Source organism: Gopherus evgoodei, chromosome 13 (assembly GCF_007399415.2).
Source record: "Gopherus evgoodei ecotype Sinaloan lineage chromosome 13, rGopEvg1_v1.p, whole genome shotgun sequence".
NCBI lineage: Eukaryota > Metazoa > Chordata > Testudines > Testudinidae > Gopherus > Gopherus evgoodei.
In genome coordinates, this window is record NC_044334.1 from 4,315,872 (window position 1) to 4,330,978 (window position 15,107).

Genomic DNA, 15,107 nt, shown 5'->3' on the forward strand with positions numbered 1-15,107 from the left:
AATCAGGATTTCTCTTGAGTGCTGAATGTTTTTCTCTGCAAATCCATTTCAGGAGAAAGAGAGGGCCCATGAGGGAGCGCGGCCCATGAGAGCCATCTTCCTCTCTGATGGCAACGTCTTTACCACTGGCTTCAGCCGCATGAGTGAACGGCAGCTCGCCCTGTGGAATCCTGTATGTGCCATCCAGCTTGTCCTTAGTTATAATGCTGTCATAAGTTACTGGCCAAGACAGCCTGCTAGTTACTGCAACGGTTACATTTTATTAGTGAGATTATATTCCCCTTCTCCTTAGCTCTCTAATCCTGCCGCTACATGTCACAGCAGAGGACAGCGCCAACCTGTTTAGGCCCCAAATTTGTATCTGTAAAGGAAATTGACTCTTGTATAATCTCCTTGGAGGAAGTCTTCTGTGTCTTCCCAAGAACAGTGAAGGCATAACAGCAGCTAAATATTCAAAGCGGCATTTATTATTGAACAGATCAGAAAATATATGCAAAGCAGTGGTGTCCTAGAACAAGCCAGCCAAGCCAAACGTAAATCTGACCAAAGCAAAAAGCAGATCCTGCAGACCTTCCGAGAGGGCCACTTCCATCCGAAATCTTTCATGTGCCAATACAGTGTGGTACCAGCTGTGACATGGTCTGTTTCTTAAATTGTGCAATAGACTTAGTACCATGATTGTGTCTCTAATCTCTTCTTTAACTTGGCATGTGTTTGGGGGGACCTGTTAAAAACAGCTTTTGATAGCAGGTCCTCAGAAAACCAGTGTTCTCTCAAACAATGACTGTGCATGCTACAATTTAAGGTCCTTCAGAGAAGTGAAATTGCTGTTGGTCATTCCCCAAACAGTAGGAATCACAAAAGATTTAGCTAATGAATTTACTGGGGATTTCTGTTCTCTAATGATCTGATACAAATCTCATTTGCAGAAAAATATGGATGAGCCAATAGCCCTGCACGAAATGGACACCAGCAATGGGGTGCTGCTTCCATTCTATGACCCGGACACCAATATCATTTACTTGTGTGGCAAGGTATGGAGCAGCTTCCAAGAGGAGCGAAGTGGTTGTGCAGCAGTTTGCTTGTGAGAGCCTGTTGAGATAATGAACCTTGATTACACTGGACATCTGTTTTGTGATAGCCATGCTAATGGGTCTGTCTGAATGACGGGGAAGGATAGCTCAGTGGTTTGAGCATTGGCCTGCTAAACCCAGGGTTGTGAGCTCAATCACTGAGGGGGCCATTTAGGGAACTGGGGTAAAAATCTATCAAGGGATTGGTCCTGCTTTGAGCAGGGAGCAGGACTAGATGACTTCCTGAGGTCCCTTCCAGCCCTGATATTCTATGAATGCAGCAGTAGACTGATAGTGACTAAGCAGGCTGAGATGAGGCCATTAGCTGCCTGATGATCAGTGAAAATTTCAGCTGGAGAAAATTAACTATAAAATGTACATTACTCATGGGGCAATTGTTTCTGATGCTTCTCTCCTTTTATGTGATGCTTTTTGAAGGTCAGATTGTTACGAGATATTCCTTTTGCCTCCCATGTAATGGAAATGCCACTGGTCCCTGAATTTAACCTCTCCATTGTTGCCTCACCTACCCAGTACATTGTGGCTGCCCGCGTCTCCAGCATTGCCTCATTCATGTCCGCTTTGGACAGACGTTCCAGTGCAGCACAGTGTTCATAGTATTGCCATTGTGTTTGACAGCTTCATAGAAGCTGGAGATGGCTTGTGCACTAGCATGACGCATTCCTTCTCTCTTCAGGGAGGAGGCTTGACAGCAGACTTCGCTTTTTGTGTAAAGGACATGGGGCCTCGTTAGGAAGGGAGCCCCTCCACTTCCTAAGCACAGTATCCCAGGGCCAAGAGGGGATCCTAGGGCCATGGAATAGTCACCGCCCCTTTCATTCTCCTTCTTCTTTGTTCCCTGCAGGGTGACAGCAGCATTCGCTACTTTGAGATCACAGATGAATCCCCATATGTCCACTACCTCAACACCTTCAGCAGCAAAGAACCGCAGAGGGGGATGGGGTTCATGCCAAAGAGGGGCCTGGATGTGAACAAGTGTGAAATCGCCAGGTAATGGAGTCCTGAGCGGCTGGCACGTGGATGTGAGCGACACAGCTAATCGGGCTAGCCCATTTATATTCCGGCTTTTGGTGCACATCCTGGGCCTCGCCAGCCAGGTTCATGTAGTACAAAGCATAACAACCTCACACAAGCAAGAGATGTATTTGGTACAAGAACTGAAGGAGATGGGAGCACTTAATAGCTCAATTCGATGTGTGATCTGAGACAGTGACACAAATAACGACTGATTTAGAGACCTCTCACTCACTCTCGTGTTCTGTCAGGTTTTCTGTAGTACCCTTCGCTCTCTGTGACAAGTGCTGATATTCTGCTAGGGATAATATGGTCTGAACTGAAAGTGGGTCAGTGTTTGGGTTGAGACTAACAGACTGATGGACAGTATCTAACATAGCAAGCTGCTGGAATCAGCTTTGCTAAAACCAAGTGTGTTCCATCGAGGTAGTTATGCTCTATACTGGGTCAGACATAAGCCTGGTTTACTACAGGGTTAATATTAAAGGGATATCTCTTTGATAGTCTAGCATTAATCTCCTTCCAGGCTGTGCAGTGCTGCTTCATAAACTTAGATTAGAAACAATTTCGGACTCTTGGAGAACAGTACAGCAGCACTGGCTTAACCAAAGATTGCTGACATGGCTGAAAACTGCCAGCGAAAGCCATGCCAAGTAAACATCCCACGGTAAGGAAGAGGCACCTACCATAACTGTTTAATTGGTGGTTGTCTTCTAGCTCAAAATGCAAGTAGGGGTGGAAGACTGGTGTGGAGATAGGCCGCGTATAATGCAGCAGCCTGGTGGCCAGAGATGCAGTGCGTGTAGCCTATATTTGTATAGCGCTTATCACCATAGTCTCAGCAGCGATCTGTGACATAGTGAGAGCATCGTCAGGCCAAACTGAAGAGACTGCCTAAAGAATCTTGTTTCCATGCGCTGTTCTCTTTGCCCGTCAGTCCACCCAGTCATTAAAGGTATAGAAGCACTGGAGCACAAAGCTGGCTAGTTTTCACCAGCCTTTAGAAAACCCCCTTCAACTGCTAGGTGTAATGGGGGGGGGGTATTACCCAGCTGAAACCTCTTAATCATTTTCTCTTTACTGTCTCTTCCCCCGCCTCTTGATCACTAGTATCCATTTGGGTGAACAGGAATCAAGCCCAGCTTTCATGTGCCGACTGGCATTTGCTCTCACTAAGTTGTGCTTTTTCTTTTTGAAAGATTCTTCAAACTTCACGAGCGGAAGTGCGAGCCCATTATCATGACTGTCCCCCGAAAGGTGAGGTGCTGCCTGCAGTGGAAGTTACATAGCGCCTTCCAGCCCAAAGCATGTTACTAATTAATTCCTTTTGACTTCTAGTCTGACCTTTTCCAAGATGATCTGTATCCCGATACGGCTGGTCCTGAAGCAGCTCTGGAAGCTGAAGAGTGGTTTGAGGGGAAGAATGCTGATCCCATTCTCATTTCTTTGAAACATGGGTACATTCCAGGCAAAAACAGGGACCTCAAGGTGGTCAAAAAGAACATATTGGACAACAAGCCTGCAGCAAACAAGAAAAGTGATCTCATTAACACCCCAAAGAAAGCAGCAGACACATCAAATATTGTGAGTAACATCTCACAGGCCAGCAGGGAGTGGCGCTGAAGTCTCAGGCAGGGGGGCTCTACCCTCTGAATCAGTAAAAAACCAAATGCCCTCATTACACTGGGCCCATCCCTGTAGTAACAGCCTAGCTAGCTACCATGGACTTAGGGCCCAGGGGCTGCATGGGTATGTGGCTTTCCAGACAAGAGGTAAGTTTAAGATCACTTGTAGCTGTTGAAGTGCCCTGTGAACCCTTTGCACAAATATGTGTTAGGCCTGGTGATCTGGCCACACAAACATGTGGGGGATTTACATTCCCTCAGCCCAGTTCCCCCACAGAGCTGCACTGGGAGGAATAGTTTTGTGCTGCTAGGCAGTGGCAGAGTTTGAAATGGCTTGTGACACTGAAAGTCCTTCTCCCACACTGGGAACTCGTTCCCACAGGAATCTGACTTATCGTTTGTAATTCAAAGAAAGCAGCTGGTTAACAGATCCTAATTCATGAGCCCATCATTTGTCTAAGACCAAACACAACAAATCAGATGAGTGGACTGCTGAGAAGGAGGGTGTGAAATGCCCTGTGGGCTGACTTCACTGGCTGACAGGTGCTCTACGAGGGTTGGTTATAAGAGCAGATTCAGTGCATTAGGCCATTGAACAGGTGGCTATTAATAAAGGGGAATATAAACTCCATTAAAAAGCAAACCCTGGCCCAGTGCACCCTTTAAATTTGCACTAACTCCATTAGAAACACTGCTGGTGGCTGTGCCATTAGCATGTTACCCTGTGTCAGAAGCTTCATGTTGGCACTCAAGAGCACATGATTTCCAGCCATCTCAGCTGGTTTATTTGTAAGAATCTCCCTTTGAAATCCCTTTGTGCTGGAACATGTTTGCTTTGGAAACCTCCAACTTCAATATGCAGAATTGCTCCTCTGGCCAAGTTTGAATGAATTCTGGTTTTGTTTTTTGTTCGTTTCCAGCAAAATGAAGCCAAATTGGATGAGATTTTGAAAGAGCTTAAATCTATAAAAGACACAATCTCCAATCAAGATGAGCGCATTTCCAAGTTAGAACAGCAGATGGCGAAGATGACAGTTTGAGAGCGAAGGGAGCAGAACTTTAAGCTGGAGCAGGGCTGGGGATGCACTGCCATTCAAGAAGACATTCCATTTCAGAAGTTGTCAAGCAGCAGCGTGCAGCATTCCAATAAGAACTTTATTATTCTCCTAAATTAACTTCAGCGAAAGCTGATGATTAAAAGCCAAGCTTTTTAGTGAAAGATTTTTCTGATGTTTTAATGTGTTACGTGACTTGGTCAAAATTAAGTCAAAAGAATAAGTGCTACTTTTACAATTTGTTTCCAGATGTTATGAATTTTTGAAAACAAACTATTCTGACTTTCAGTGTTGTGCCCAATTATCCTTTTATAGAATTAGGGACCAACGCCACATTGTTCTTAACCATTTTTTTAAAGTTGCCAAAAAAAAAAAGTAGCCTTTTATTTTTCCTGTTTGGCACTTTTCAGTATTTGTTTTTTAACTCTAAAGGGACAGCACTGTGTGTGTGTGTGTGTGTGTTTATACTGTGTGAAGAACAAAATGAAGCTGTTTTGTATAAATCTTCATCTTTGAATAATCTGATCAGTTCCATTTGCAGTGTGGACAAGGCCTTTATAGAGCCCCTCCCATAAACCCATGTGAGTTGACCTTACTGCCTTTTTAACAGTGGCCCAAGTCACCATTAGCACCTAGCTAAAAAACTTGGTTGTGAGTGAAGTGACCCATGTCACCCATAACTCATTTCCCTTTCTACATTCGAGAGACTGAATCCTTGTCCTGGAGTCATGCTGTCCTCATTCCAACACCCTGTGCTTGGATTATCCCAACATGGTCAGAATGGGCATTTTGTTTTTTAAAGGCCAAATACTTTTTACACAGCAGACATTCATTCTGTTTATCAGCTAACATAAGGTGTAAGGGTGCGCAGCGAAATAGCTAAGACGAATGCCCAGAATTCTAATTTGCAAGCCAGTGGGACATGAGCACGTAGCCAAGTTTTCCATTTTGTCTATTCCAATCCTGTGCCTAGCTGTAAATGTGTGTGTCTGCATTAAATGCTGCAAGACCAGGCTCCTTTGCTCATAAAGAAGCTATTAAATTTGTGAGCTTAAACTCTTTTTGCCCTCGTTTTTGATGCTGAGAAGTTCCAGCTCCAATATGGCTTTCAGAGCAGCATTAGAAACAGTTGGGTAACTTTACAATGACAGGTCTCCAAAACCAAAAAAAGTTCTCTTTCTCTCTCTCTCTCTCCTGGTAACCCCACCAGCTATAGTCAAATCCCATCCCAGGGAACAAAAGATTTCCTAAAATATAAGTGACCTTTATCTCCAGTCCCATTGCAGTCCTAGCTTTTCTGCATTGGTCTCAGAAACCTTTGAGATTCTCAGGTGAAAGACTCAGTCTAAGTGCATGTTAATCCAAAGCCAACATCCTGACTTGGGTGTGGGGCTCTGGGTGTCCAGTGACTGCCTCAGCCCAGTGAATGTCTGCTTACCGTGAGGCTCTGCGTTATGAGAGGGAGCGGTGTTTGGTGACAAACGCAGCTTCCCAGGTGGGCCCTGATGAGGCTTGCAAAGGATTTACCTGCAGGGGGGAGAGCTTCAGCACCTGTTGGGGGAGAGGGTGCTAGACCTCTGGTAGTCTGCACAGTTTGCTGTGATGCATGTTGAACTTGGGTTGAGCCCCACCCAGGCCAGGACAACTTACCTTGGCACCGGAGGAGAGGCTGATCAACCACAAGTGCAGTTAAAACCTGTCTGTGGGCCAGAGCAGTGAACCAACTGATAAGCCTAAAATACCCTTTTCCGCCTGAGGTTTGATCTTTGAATTGCCTCACTACAGTTTAATATATATGTGCATGCGCATATGCCTGTCAGACACACACGCACACGAGAACTGCTTTCCCAGTTAACTGGGGAAGTGCCAGACGAGAGGCTGCCTTTGCACGGGGCAGGTTTGCATTCCTTCATCTGGGCACAGGAGGGAGCGCTGAATTTCTCTTCCAGTAGTTTAGCTAGAATTTCTCAAGATCTCCATTTTCTTGTACACCTCTACCCTGATATAACGCTGTCCTCGGGAGCCAAAAAATCTTACTGCATTATATTGAATTTGCTTTGATCTGCTGGAGTGCGCAGTCCTGCCCACCCCCCGGAGCACCGCTTTACCGCATTATATCCAAATGCATGTTATATCGGGATAGAGGTGTATTTGCATGTTCAAAACTTACAATGAAGGAATCTCTTGTTCTGGAAGGTGTGAGTGTTTCTGACCTAAGGTGAAATCGTACCATTGGGACAGTTAAGTGAACTTTTAGCAGGTGAAGCGTAAGCACGGATGAGAGAGAACAGAAAACGTGTAGTGTCACAGGATGAAAGCTTCATGAAACCAGCTCTAGGTTATTTAAGACTGTGAGCCAATGTTCTTGGGGTTGTTTGCAGCCTAGACAATTCTGGGTATTTGAATGTTTGGTGTTTTTTGTACTGCAATCAATGGCTGATGGGGTGGATTTTGGCAAACAAAACCCAGTTCTTCCTGGGTAGTGATGTCCTTGTTAATTTTTGTGTGGCGTCAAGTCTGTGTGCTGAGGGTCTTTGTTTTTCTAATCAGAGGGAATGAAGTTTCTGAAATGCCAGATTTAACTGCCCAACCAACACTGTTGTAAGGTAGAGTGATGGTTTAAAGAGAAGGGGGCAGGGGAAAATCCTCCTTGATCTTTTAGTTTATAGCTTGTATTTTATTTAAATGAACTGATGATGCCTAGCCAGGCTCAAACAGAGTCAGTGCCTGAAGCTTTTTTTAGCCGTGATATCCCAGAAGAGAACCAGCGAAGTATTTGAGAGATGCGCTCTTATAGAGCGGCCATAGTATCCTGTCCAAATATTTGCTTCCATTTTCAAAGATAAAATCATTGATTACAACATTCCATTGTCTGTTGTTTTTCTTTGACACCTTGTTCCCCTGGCGTTCTGTGCTGCTTAATTACATTAGAATGAGTGTCAGCGACCTGAGCAGGTAGGTAGCAGCCAGTGTTTAATTTCTTGCTAGGGATTAAGATTTTTGTAGATTAGCATAGGATACAACAGTCTGGACATAAAATAGGGTGAAACTTTCAAAAATGTGCCTGAGTCTTGTCTTCAAAAGTGACATAGGCACTTAATCGAAGTCCTTGTGACTTGCAATGACGCTTAGGCACGTTTGAAAATATTACCTGCAGCCCTTTATCAGAGAATCACGTCCTTTCTTTAGTCTGACATTCTTGGAAACAAGCCCAGAACTCTCAAACTTCTTTTGTATTTTCACTTATGTCAAACATTCCCTTTCTCCAAGTAGGCCGCTAAGGCCTTTCATTTCTCGCCAACTTCCAGCTTTGCAGAACTGACACTTCTTGCTGGAGGGCAAAGCTCTTTTCATCTTTCTGTGGGTAGGTGGCTGAAGAGTGGGTAATGGAGCCTGGAGCTATTCACCTCCAGCTGGCTAATTTGAATCCAAGACACATCAGCAGTGACTGAAAATTGTATCGTCCCACAGCTGTTTAAAGGTTTTTGTGAAATGGCTTGTTTCTCAATCCAGTTCCTAGCAGAAAATAAGTGTGTACACCACACATCCATGATGGCATACAGCCCTTGTAACGGTGGCTCTCCGGAATGCAGAGTACACACAATGGTAGAGCTGCATAGGGATTCTTACACTGCACATCATGTTCTCTAGGGCTGCCACTACCCCAGCACCTTTCAGATACTTTATCAAAGGAAAGTTAAAATAGATGTGGTGCTCCTTGCTGGTAGTTACTCGGGGGATGAGAAGAGACATGAGTCTTCCCCATGGAGTCCATCTTCCTTCAGTTTCTTTGTGCCTGACTTGGCTTAGCACCTGTCTGCCTGCAGACTGCAATGTGATGGCTAGGGCAGACGTGTGCAGAGCCTGGCCACTCCACTGTGTGATTTGCTGGAAGGGCCATCTTTACAATCTGCAGCTGTTGAGAAGCTGCCCGGCCTCGAGGATTTGGGGCAAGAGGCTGTTTAGAAAAAAAAACATGTTCTAACTTCTTAATAGTCCCGTACAAACCTGGACCGGGTGGTGACAAATCAAAGGTGGTAGGTTCTGTAATTCTACAGGTTAAGACTGGGGTGATTGTTTTACAAGCTTTACAAATATATGGATTTGGGTTATCCAGCCACATGGCAGAGTCATATATTGTCAGGAGACCCTCAGCTCCTTTTGCCCTCCCCCAGGCTTTGCAGCTGGGTGACAGAAGCATTCAGCCAGCTGTACTGGGTGAAACCTCAGCCAGTCTCCATGCTCCAGGGTTTACCTGTGCCAGCTTAGACTTCGGTGTCTAGTCTAAGTTTGATCCAAGGCAAAGTTTCTCCATTTGTGCTAGTGGGCCCAGCTTCTCCCCACTCTCGCCAGCCAATTTCACTCCGGCCAAGTTGTTGGTTTCCCCAAAGTTCAGCTGCAAATTTCAACTTTCCCGTGTGGTAGTTTCCTGACTGAGCTGAAAAGCCGGGTTGAGCGAGGGGGTAGAATCCAACCTGACCCTGCACGCTGCTGTCATGTCTTTCTCCGCACCACTCTGCAGAGCTCAACAGGTGCCTGAGAGCATGATTCTTAGTAGGGCTGTTAACTCAGGCGATTAACTCAAAATTAATGAGAATTAAAAACATTAATTGGGATTAATCAGTTTTAATTGCACTGTTATCAACTGAAATTTAAATTTTGCATGTTTTTCTTCATTTTCATATATATTGTATTCTGTTGTAATTGAAATAAAGTATATTTTTATTACAAATATTTGCACTGTAAAAATGATAAATAGTATTTTTCAGTTCACCTCATACAAGTGCTGTGGTGCAATCTTTGTTGTGAAAGTGCAACCTACAAATGTAGATTTTTTTTTTGTTGTATAACTGCACTCAAACAAAACAATGTAAAACTTCAGAGCCTACACGTCCACTCAGTCCTACTTCTTGTTCAGCCAACCGCTAAGACAAACAAGTTAGTTTATATATATGGGGAATAATGCTGCCCTCTTCTTATTTACAGTGTCACCAGAGTGAGAAAAGACGTTCGCATGGGACTTTTTTAGCTGGCATTGCAAGGTATTTACATGCCAGATATGCTAAACATTCGTATGCCCCTTCATGCTTAGGCCACCATTCCAGAGGACATACTTCCATGCTAATGACGCGTGTTTAAAAAATATATATAATAAATTTAATTAAATTTGTGACTAAACTTCTTGGGGGAGAATTGTATGTCTCCTGCTCTGTTTTACCCGCATTCTGCCATGTCTTTCATGTTATAGCAGTCTCAGATGATGACCCAGCACATGTTCATTTTAAGAAGACTTTCACTGCAGATTTGACAAAACACAAGGTACCAATGTGAGATTTCTAAAGGTAGCTACAACACTCAACCCAAAGTTTAAGAACCTGAAGTGCCTTCCAAAGTCAGGGACAAGATGTGGATCATGCTTTCAGAAGTCTTAAAAGAGCAACACTCCGGTGTGGAAACTACAGAACCCGAACCACCAAAAAAGAAAATCAACCTGCTGCTGGTGGCATCTGACTCAGATGATGAAAATTAACATGCGTTGGTCCGTACTGCTTTGGATTGTTATTGAGCAGAACCCATCATGAGCATAGACGCATGTCCCCTGGAATGGTGGTTGAAGCATGAAGGGACATATGAATCTTTAGCGCATCTGGCACGTAAATATCTTGTGATTCCTGTTCTCGCTTTCAGGTGACATTGTAAACAAGAAGCAGGCAGCATTATCTCCTGCAAATGTAACCAAACTTGTTTGTCTGAGTGACTGGCTGAAAAAAAAGTAAGACTGAGTGGACTTGCAGGTTCTAAAATTTCACATTGTTTTGTTTTATTTTTGAATGCAGTTCTATTTTGTACATAATTTTACATTTGTAAGTTCAACTTTCATGATAGAGATTTCACTGCAGTACTTGTATTAGGTGTATTGAAAAATACTATCTTTTTTTCACAGTGCAAATGCTTGTAATCAAATATAAAGTGAGCACTGTGCACTTTGTATTTTGTGTTGTAATTAAAATCAGTATATTTGAAAATGTAGACACCATCAAAAATATTTAAATGTTCTGTATTATTGTTTAACAGTGCGGTTAATCACAAATAATTTTTTTAATCGCTTGACAGCCCTAATTCTTAGACTTACTGTGCCAAAAGATGGAGGAAACTGCTCCCCTTTAACAGGACCAGAATCTATGCCAATGGGCTTGGCTCTTCCCGCCCATTGGTCCTGCCAAGGTGCCATGCCTCAGTTGTTCCCTTCCGAATATTCATCGCCACTGAGCAAAATCCACTTGTGGCAAAAACCTATTTTTGAAGCTTGTATCTCTGGGAAACTGTTTCCATAGTTACCAGAAGCACTCCTGGGATCTGTCTTATGTTTCATGTGTGGGTTTGCATGTCATGGTGGAGCACTTACCAGAAGGGAGCTGCTCAAATTCGGTGGTGATGGGCATGGTACAGGGACTTAGATAGATGGCTGCCATGATGGGAAGATGGACCCTGAACCTCACAGGTGCATCTGGCCTGGTAAATTACATGATCAGTATTACGCATATCGATACAGTTGTAAATATAAAACGTTCCAGGGATGAGAGTGGGTGGAGCCAGCCCACTGGGATTTTCGCCCTGTTTCCTCCCCTTCTTGTCCAGGAGTCTCCTGAGAGAAGAGGCTGGGAGGGAAAGCCATGCTCATTTTGGATGTGAAGGGACCAACAACGTCCCTTTAATTGACGTGAGCTGCACAGTGTTTTTCCATTCACACAATCTCCGATGTCGTACTGCTGGCTGAGCTGGATTGGTGAGGCCTTCCAAAGGTGGAGGAGGCCCCGAGGTCGGCAGAACAGTGAGTGTGAGGAGAAAGGAGAACAGACTCAGCCCTGGCTGGTTTTTGTTGTGCAGAGCTAGGACGTGGTGTGCTGTTTACTACCTGTTTCCCAATTTAAATCTGTTTGAAATTTACCACAGGGAGAAGAGAAACCTGGCGCAGTCAAAGTTCAAGGCTGGAGTTGGAAATTGTGGGGCGAGGTCCCCGTGTTGGCCATGAAAATCTCAAAGGAAAGTCTACAACAGGGAGCCAATTGTGTATATTTCAGGATAGCAGCTGCCATTTAGCAAACACTGGGACTCACTGCTGGCTCTGTTCTCCAAGGACTGTGGAATTTACAGTAAGTTGCAGCAAAGCATTTCACAACTGTGTCTGCGCACTTCCTCCACTTGGAGACCCTGAGCCAGCCTTGTGTTGCAACTGTCAGTGCTGCTGACTCGTAAAGGCCTGTGTCCCTCCCAGGTTGGAGAACGATGCACCATGAACAATATGGAGCCTGGTTAACTCTGGACACTTACTCCTCGTTTGTGCAGAACCCCAAATTCTCTAAAGCAGATGCATGTCCTCTTTCACTGGGGCAGCTGTTCCCCAGGAGCTTGGCCTCTGCACAGCTGTGCCATATCTGGAGGGCTTAAGTTTCACACCAAGTAAATCCTGGGTGGGTAGAAGGAATTCAGAAACTAATGGGAAATCTGTTCACAGCTGTGTCCTGCTGGGGGAAGCTAGGGGTCTGGACTCCCAGGTTCTGTTTCAGGCTGTGCCACAGCCATGGGGCACTTGGTGTCTGTGTGTCAGTGCCAGCCTTTGTAAGATGGGGGTGATGCCTCCATCGCTGAAGCTCTGAGTGAGAATGCCGGCAGAGGGTGTTGAGCTAGTCAGGGGGGAGAGGGTAGAAAGGCCAAGGGTCGTCGTAAGGAAGTTGGTGCATGCAGAGGCCGCTCAGGAAGAACTACTGCCTTGGAAATGTCGGGCTGGAAGTGACCTCGAAGTCATGTCCAGCCCCTCGTGCTGAGGCATGACCATGGAAACCTAGACCAGTCCTGACAGGTGTTTGTCCAGCCTGTTCTTAAACACCTCCATTGACAGCGATTCCACAACCTCCCCTGGATGCCTGTTCCAGAACTTAGCTAGCCTCATAGTACGGAAGTGTTTCCTAATATCTAACCTAAATCTCCCTTGTTGCAGATTAAGTCCATCACTTCTTGTCCTATCGTCAGAGCCCATGACATAATTGAAGGTTGTTCTCGGGTCCCCGCCTCAGTCCACTTTTCTCAAGACTTAAATGTGCCCAGTTTTTTACCTTTCCTCATTGGGCAGGTTTTCTAACCTTTGATCATTTTTGTTGCTGTTCCCTGGACTCTCTTCAGTTTGTCCACATTTTTCCTAAAGTGCGGTGCCCAGAATTGGACACAGTGCTCCAGGTGAGGTGAGGGCAGAGCAGGACAGTTGTGTGTCTTACATACAACACTCCTGTTCATGCACCCCAGAGTGACGTTAGCCTTTTTCACAACTGCATCACGCTGCTGACTCATACTCGCTTTGTGATCTGCTCTAACCCCCAGAGCCTTTTCAGCAGTAGCACCACCTGCCCAGATAGTCCTTATTTTGTAGTTGTGCATTTGATTTTTCCTTCCTAAGTGAAGTACTTTGTACTTGTCTTCATTAAATTTCATCTTATTGATTTCAGACCAATTCTCAGATTTTGTCAAGGTCATTTTGAATTCTGATTCTGCCTTTCAAAGTGCGTGCATCCCTTCCCAGCTTGGTGTCATCTGCACATTTCATGAGCATGTGCTTCATTTCATTAGCCAAGTCATTAATGAAACTACTGAATAGTGCCAGACTCAGACCCTGTGGGACCCCACTGTTGAGTACCTGGTCACCATTAACCTTTATAGAGAAGACTGAAGCAAAATATGCATTAAGTACCTCAGCCTTCTTGATGTCATCAGTTATTAGCTCTCCTTCCCTTGGAAGTAGTAGACCTACCTTCTCCATGGCCTTTCTCTTGCTCCTAATGTATTTAAGGAACCACTTCTAATTGCCTTTTATGTTCCCTGCTAGCTGTAACTCATTTTGTGCCTTAGCCTTTCTGGTTTTGTCCAACATGCAAAGCTTTGATTAAATGTGAAACTTCTTGATTTGACCCAAATGTAATTTTGGGAAGTGACGTATTGGAACTTCTTAAAGTTCCATCAGGAGCTAAATTCTCTCTGCCTGCTTCGTGTATTGCATTGGAAATGTACCCCAAAGATGGATTTGTTTGCAACCAGCTGTGACCTTCCCTCATCTTTTTCTTGCCAACTTGCTGTTTGCTTCTGCTGTTGTGATGTGGTTAAGTAGGTTGTTTAGAACAGTCAAAACCAGAGAGCCTCTCCCACCTAATAAACTGCTGATTATCTCTCCACTGTGTTTGCCTCAGATGTGAGAGAGGCAACACCCAAGCAGATCCGATCTTCCCCCATTATTTAAAATAGCTGCATTAGCCATGCCAGTTTTTTATGGTGCATATCCCCCTGCCTCCCCCTGAAAAACCTCAACAAACTCAAAATACCAATAACACCAATCCAGCTCTCCAGTCTTCCCAAGATGGTAGCTAGGGTGATTAGATAGCAAATGTGAAAAATTGGAGTGGGGGTTAATAGGTGTCTATGTAAGACACAGCCCTGAAAATCAGGACTGTCCCTATAAAGTCGAGACATCTGGTCACCTAAGGGCAATGTGGGGTGCTCAGTACTGGAAGTGAGCTTTGGAAGATCTCCTTTTCTGATGTGTATAGATCTGCCCTTTCCAATGGCAGTGGGGTGGTACATGCCGGACTTGTGATCAGTATGGAAACCATTTTTTTAGATATTATAAAAAGAAATCCCTCCAAACAGGCCCATCTTTCTAAATGCAGTGCTGGCTGCTGCCCTGCTCCCTGGAGGGAATTCCACGCACCCAGCTACTGACATCATTTTTGGTCTCCCTTTTTCAAACCTATTAAGATTCCCAGTTTCCCAGCTTCCTTATTTCCTGCAAGTTCCCGCTGCTGAGGGTGAATGTTACTAATTGTGCAATCTAGGTCCCACCCACCAGGCAAATGCAGCATTTTCCTAGCTGCTCTCCAGGACTGTCCCCTTTCCCCACTTTTCTACTCTGAGTAACGTGGGAAGGGCCCCATTGCGGTAGATGCAGCGCACGCATGGTCCCTGTGTCGAGAAGTACAGTAATAGCCTCAGGTTACAGATGGTGAAGAGGGAAGGAAAGGGACTTGCCAAAGGTCACACACTGTGCTGTGGCAGATCCCCTCCCAGTTCCAGCCTCAACCGCACTCTTGTTGGTCTGATCTCAGCAACAGGCTTTAACTCTAGCTTGTCCCTGGCCTCAGCCTTCCCTCGAGCCCTGGGAAATCCTCGGCTTTGTGCCGCAGTAACCTAGCGGGGCATGCACAGAGGGAGCCTGGTGCTGCATTGTTGTATTGGCTGGTGCTGAAGCACCTTCCAAACATGCCTGGATTTCAGTT

At 45.0% G+C, this 15,107-nt stretch overlaps 1 protein-coding gene across 6 annotated transcripts in view; it reads left to right on the forward strand.

Moving 5' to 3' along the window:
• CORO1C (coronin 1C) overlaps positions 1-7,651 on the forward strand; it is a 76,453-nt gene extending 68,802 nt beyond the window's left edge. For all 6 annotated transcript variants that reach the window (XM_030583328.1, XM_030583329.1, XM_030583334.1 and 3 more), the window contains 6 exons: positions 53-172; positions 930-1,034; positions 1,939-2,084; positions 3,308-3,365; positions 3,447-3,692; positions 4,654-7,651. In XM_030583328.1, coding sequence (XP_030439188.1) covers positions 53-172; positions 930-1,034; positions 1,939-2,084; positions 3,308-3,365; positions 3,447-3,692; positions 4,654-4,773 — 795 coding nt within the window. In that variant the 3' untranslated portion in view covers positions 4,774-7,651. The remainder of the gene's footprint in view (positions 1-52; positions 173-929; positions 1,035-1,938; positions 2,085-3,307; positions 3,366-3,446; positions 3,693-4,653) is intronic.
• The last annotated feature ends 7,456 nt before the right edge of the window (positions 7,652-15,107 follow it).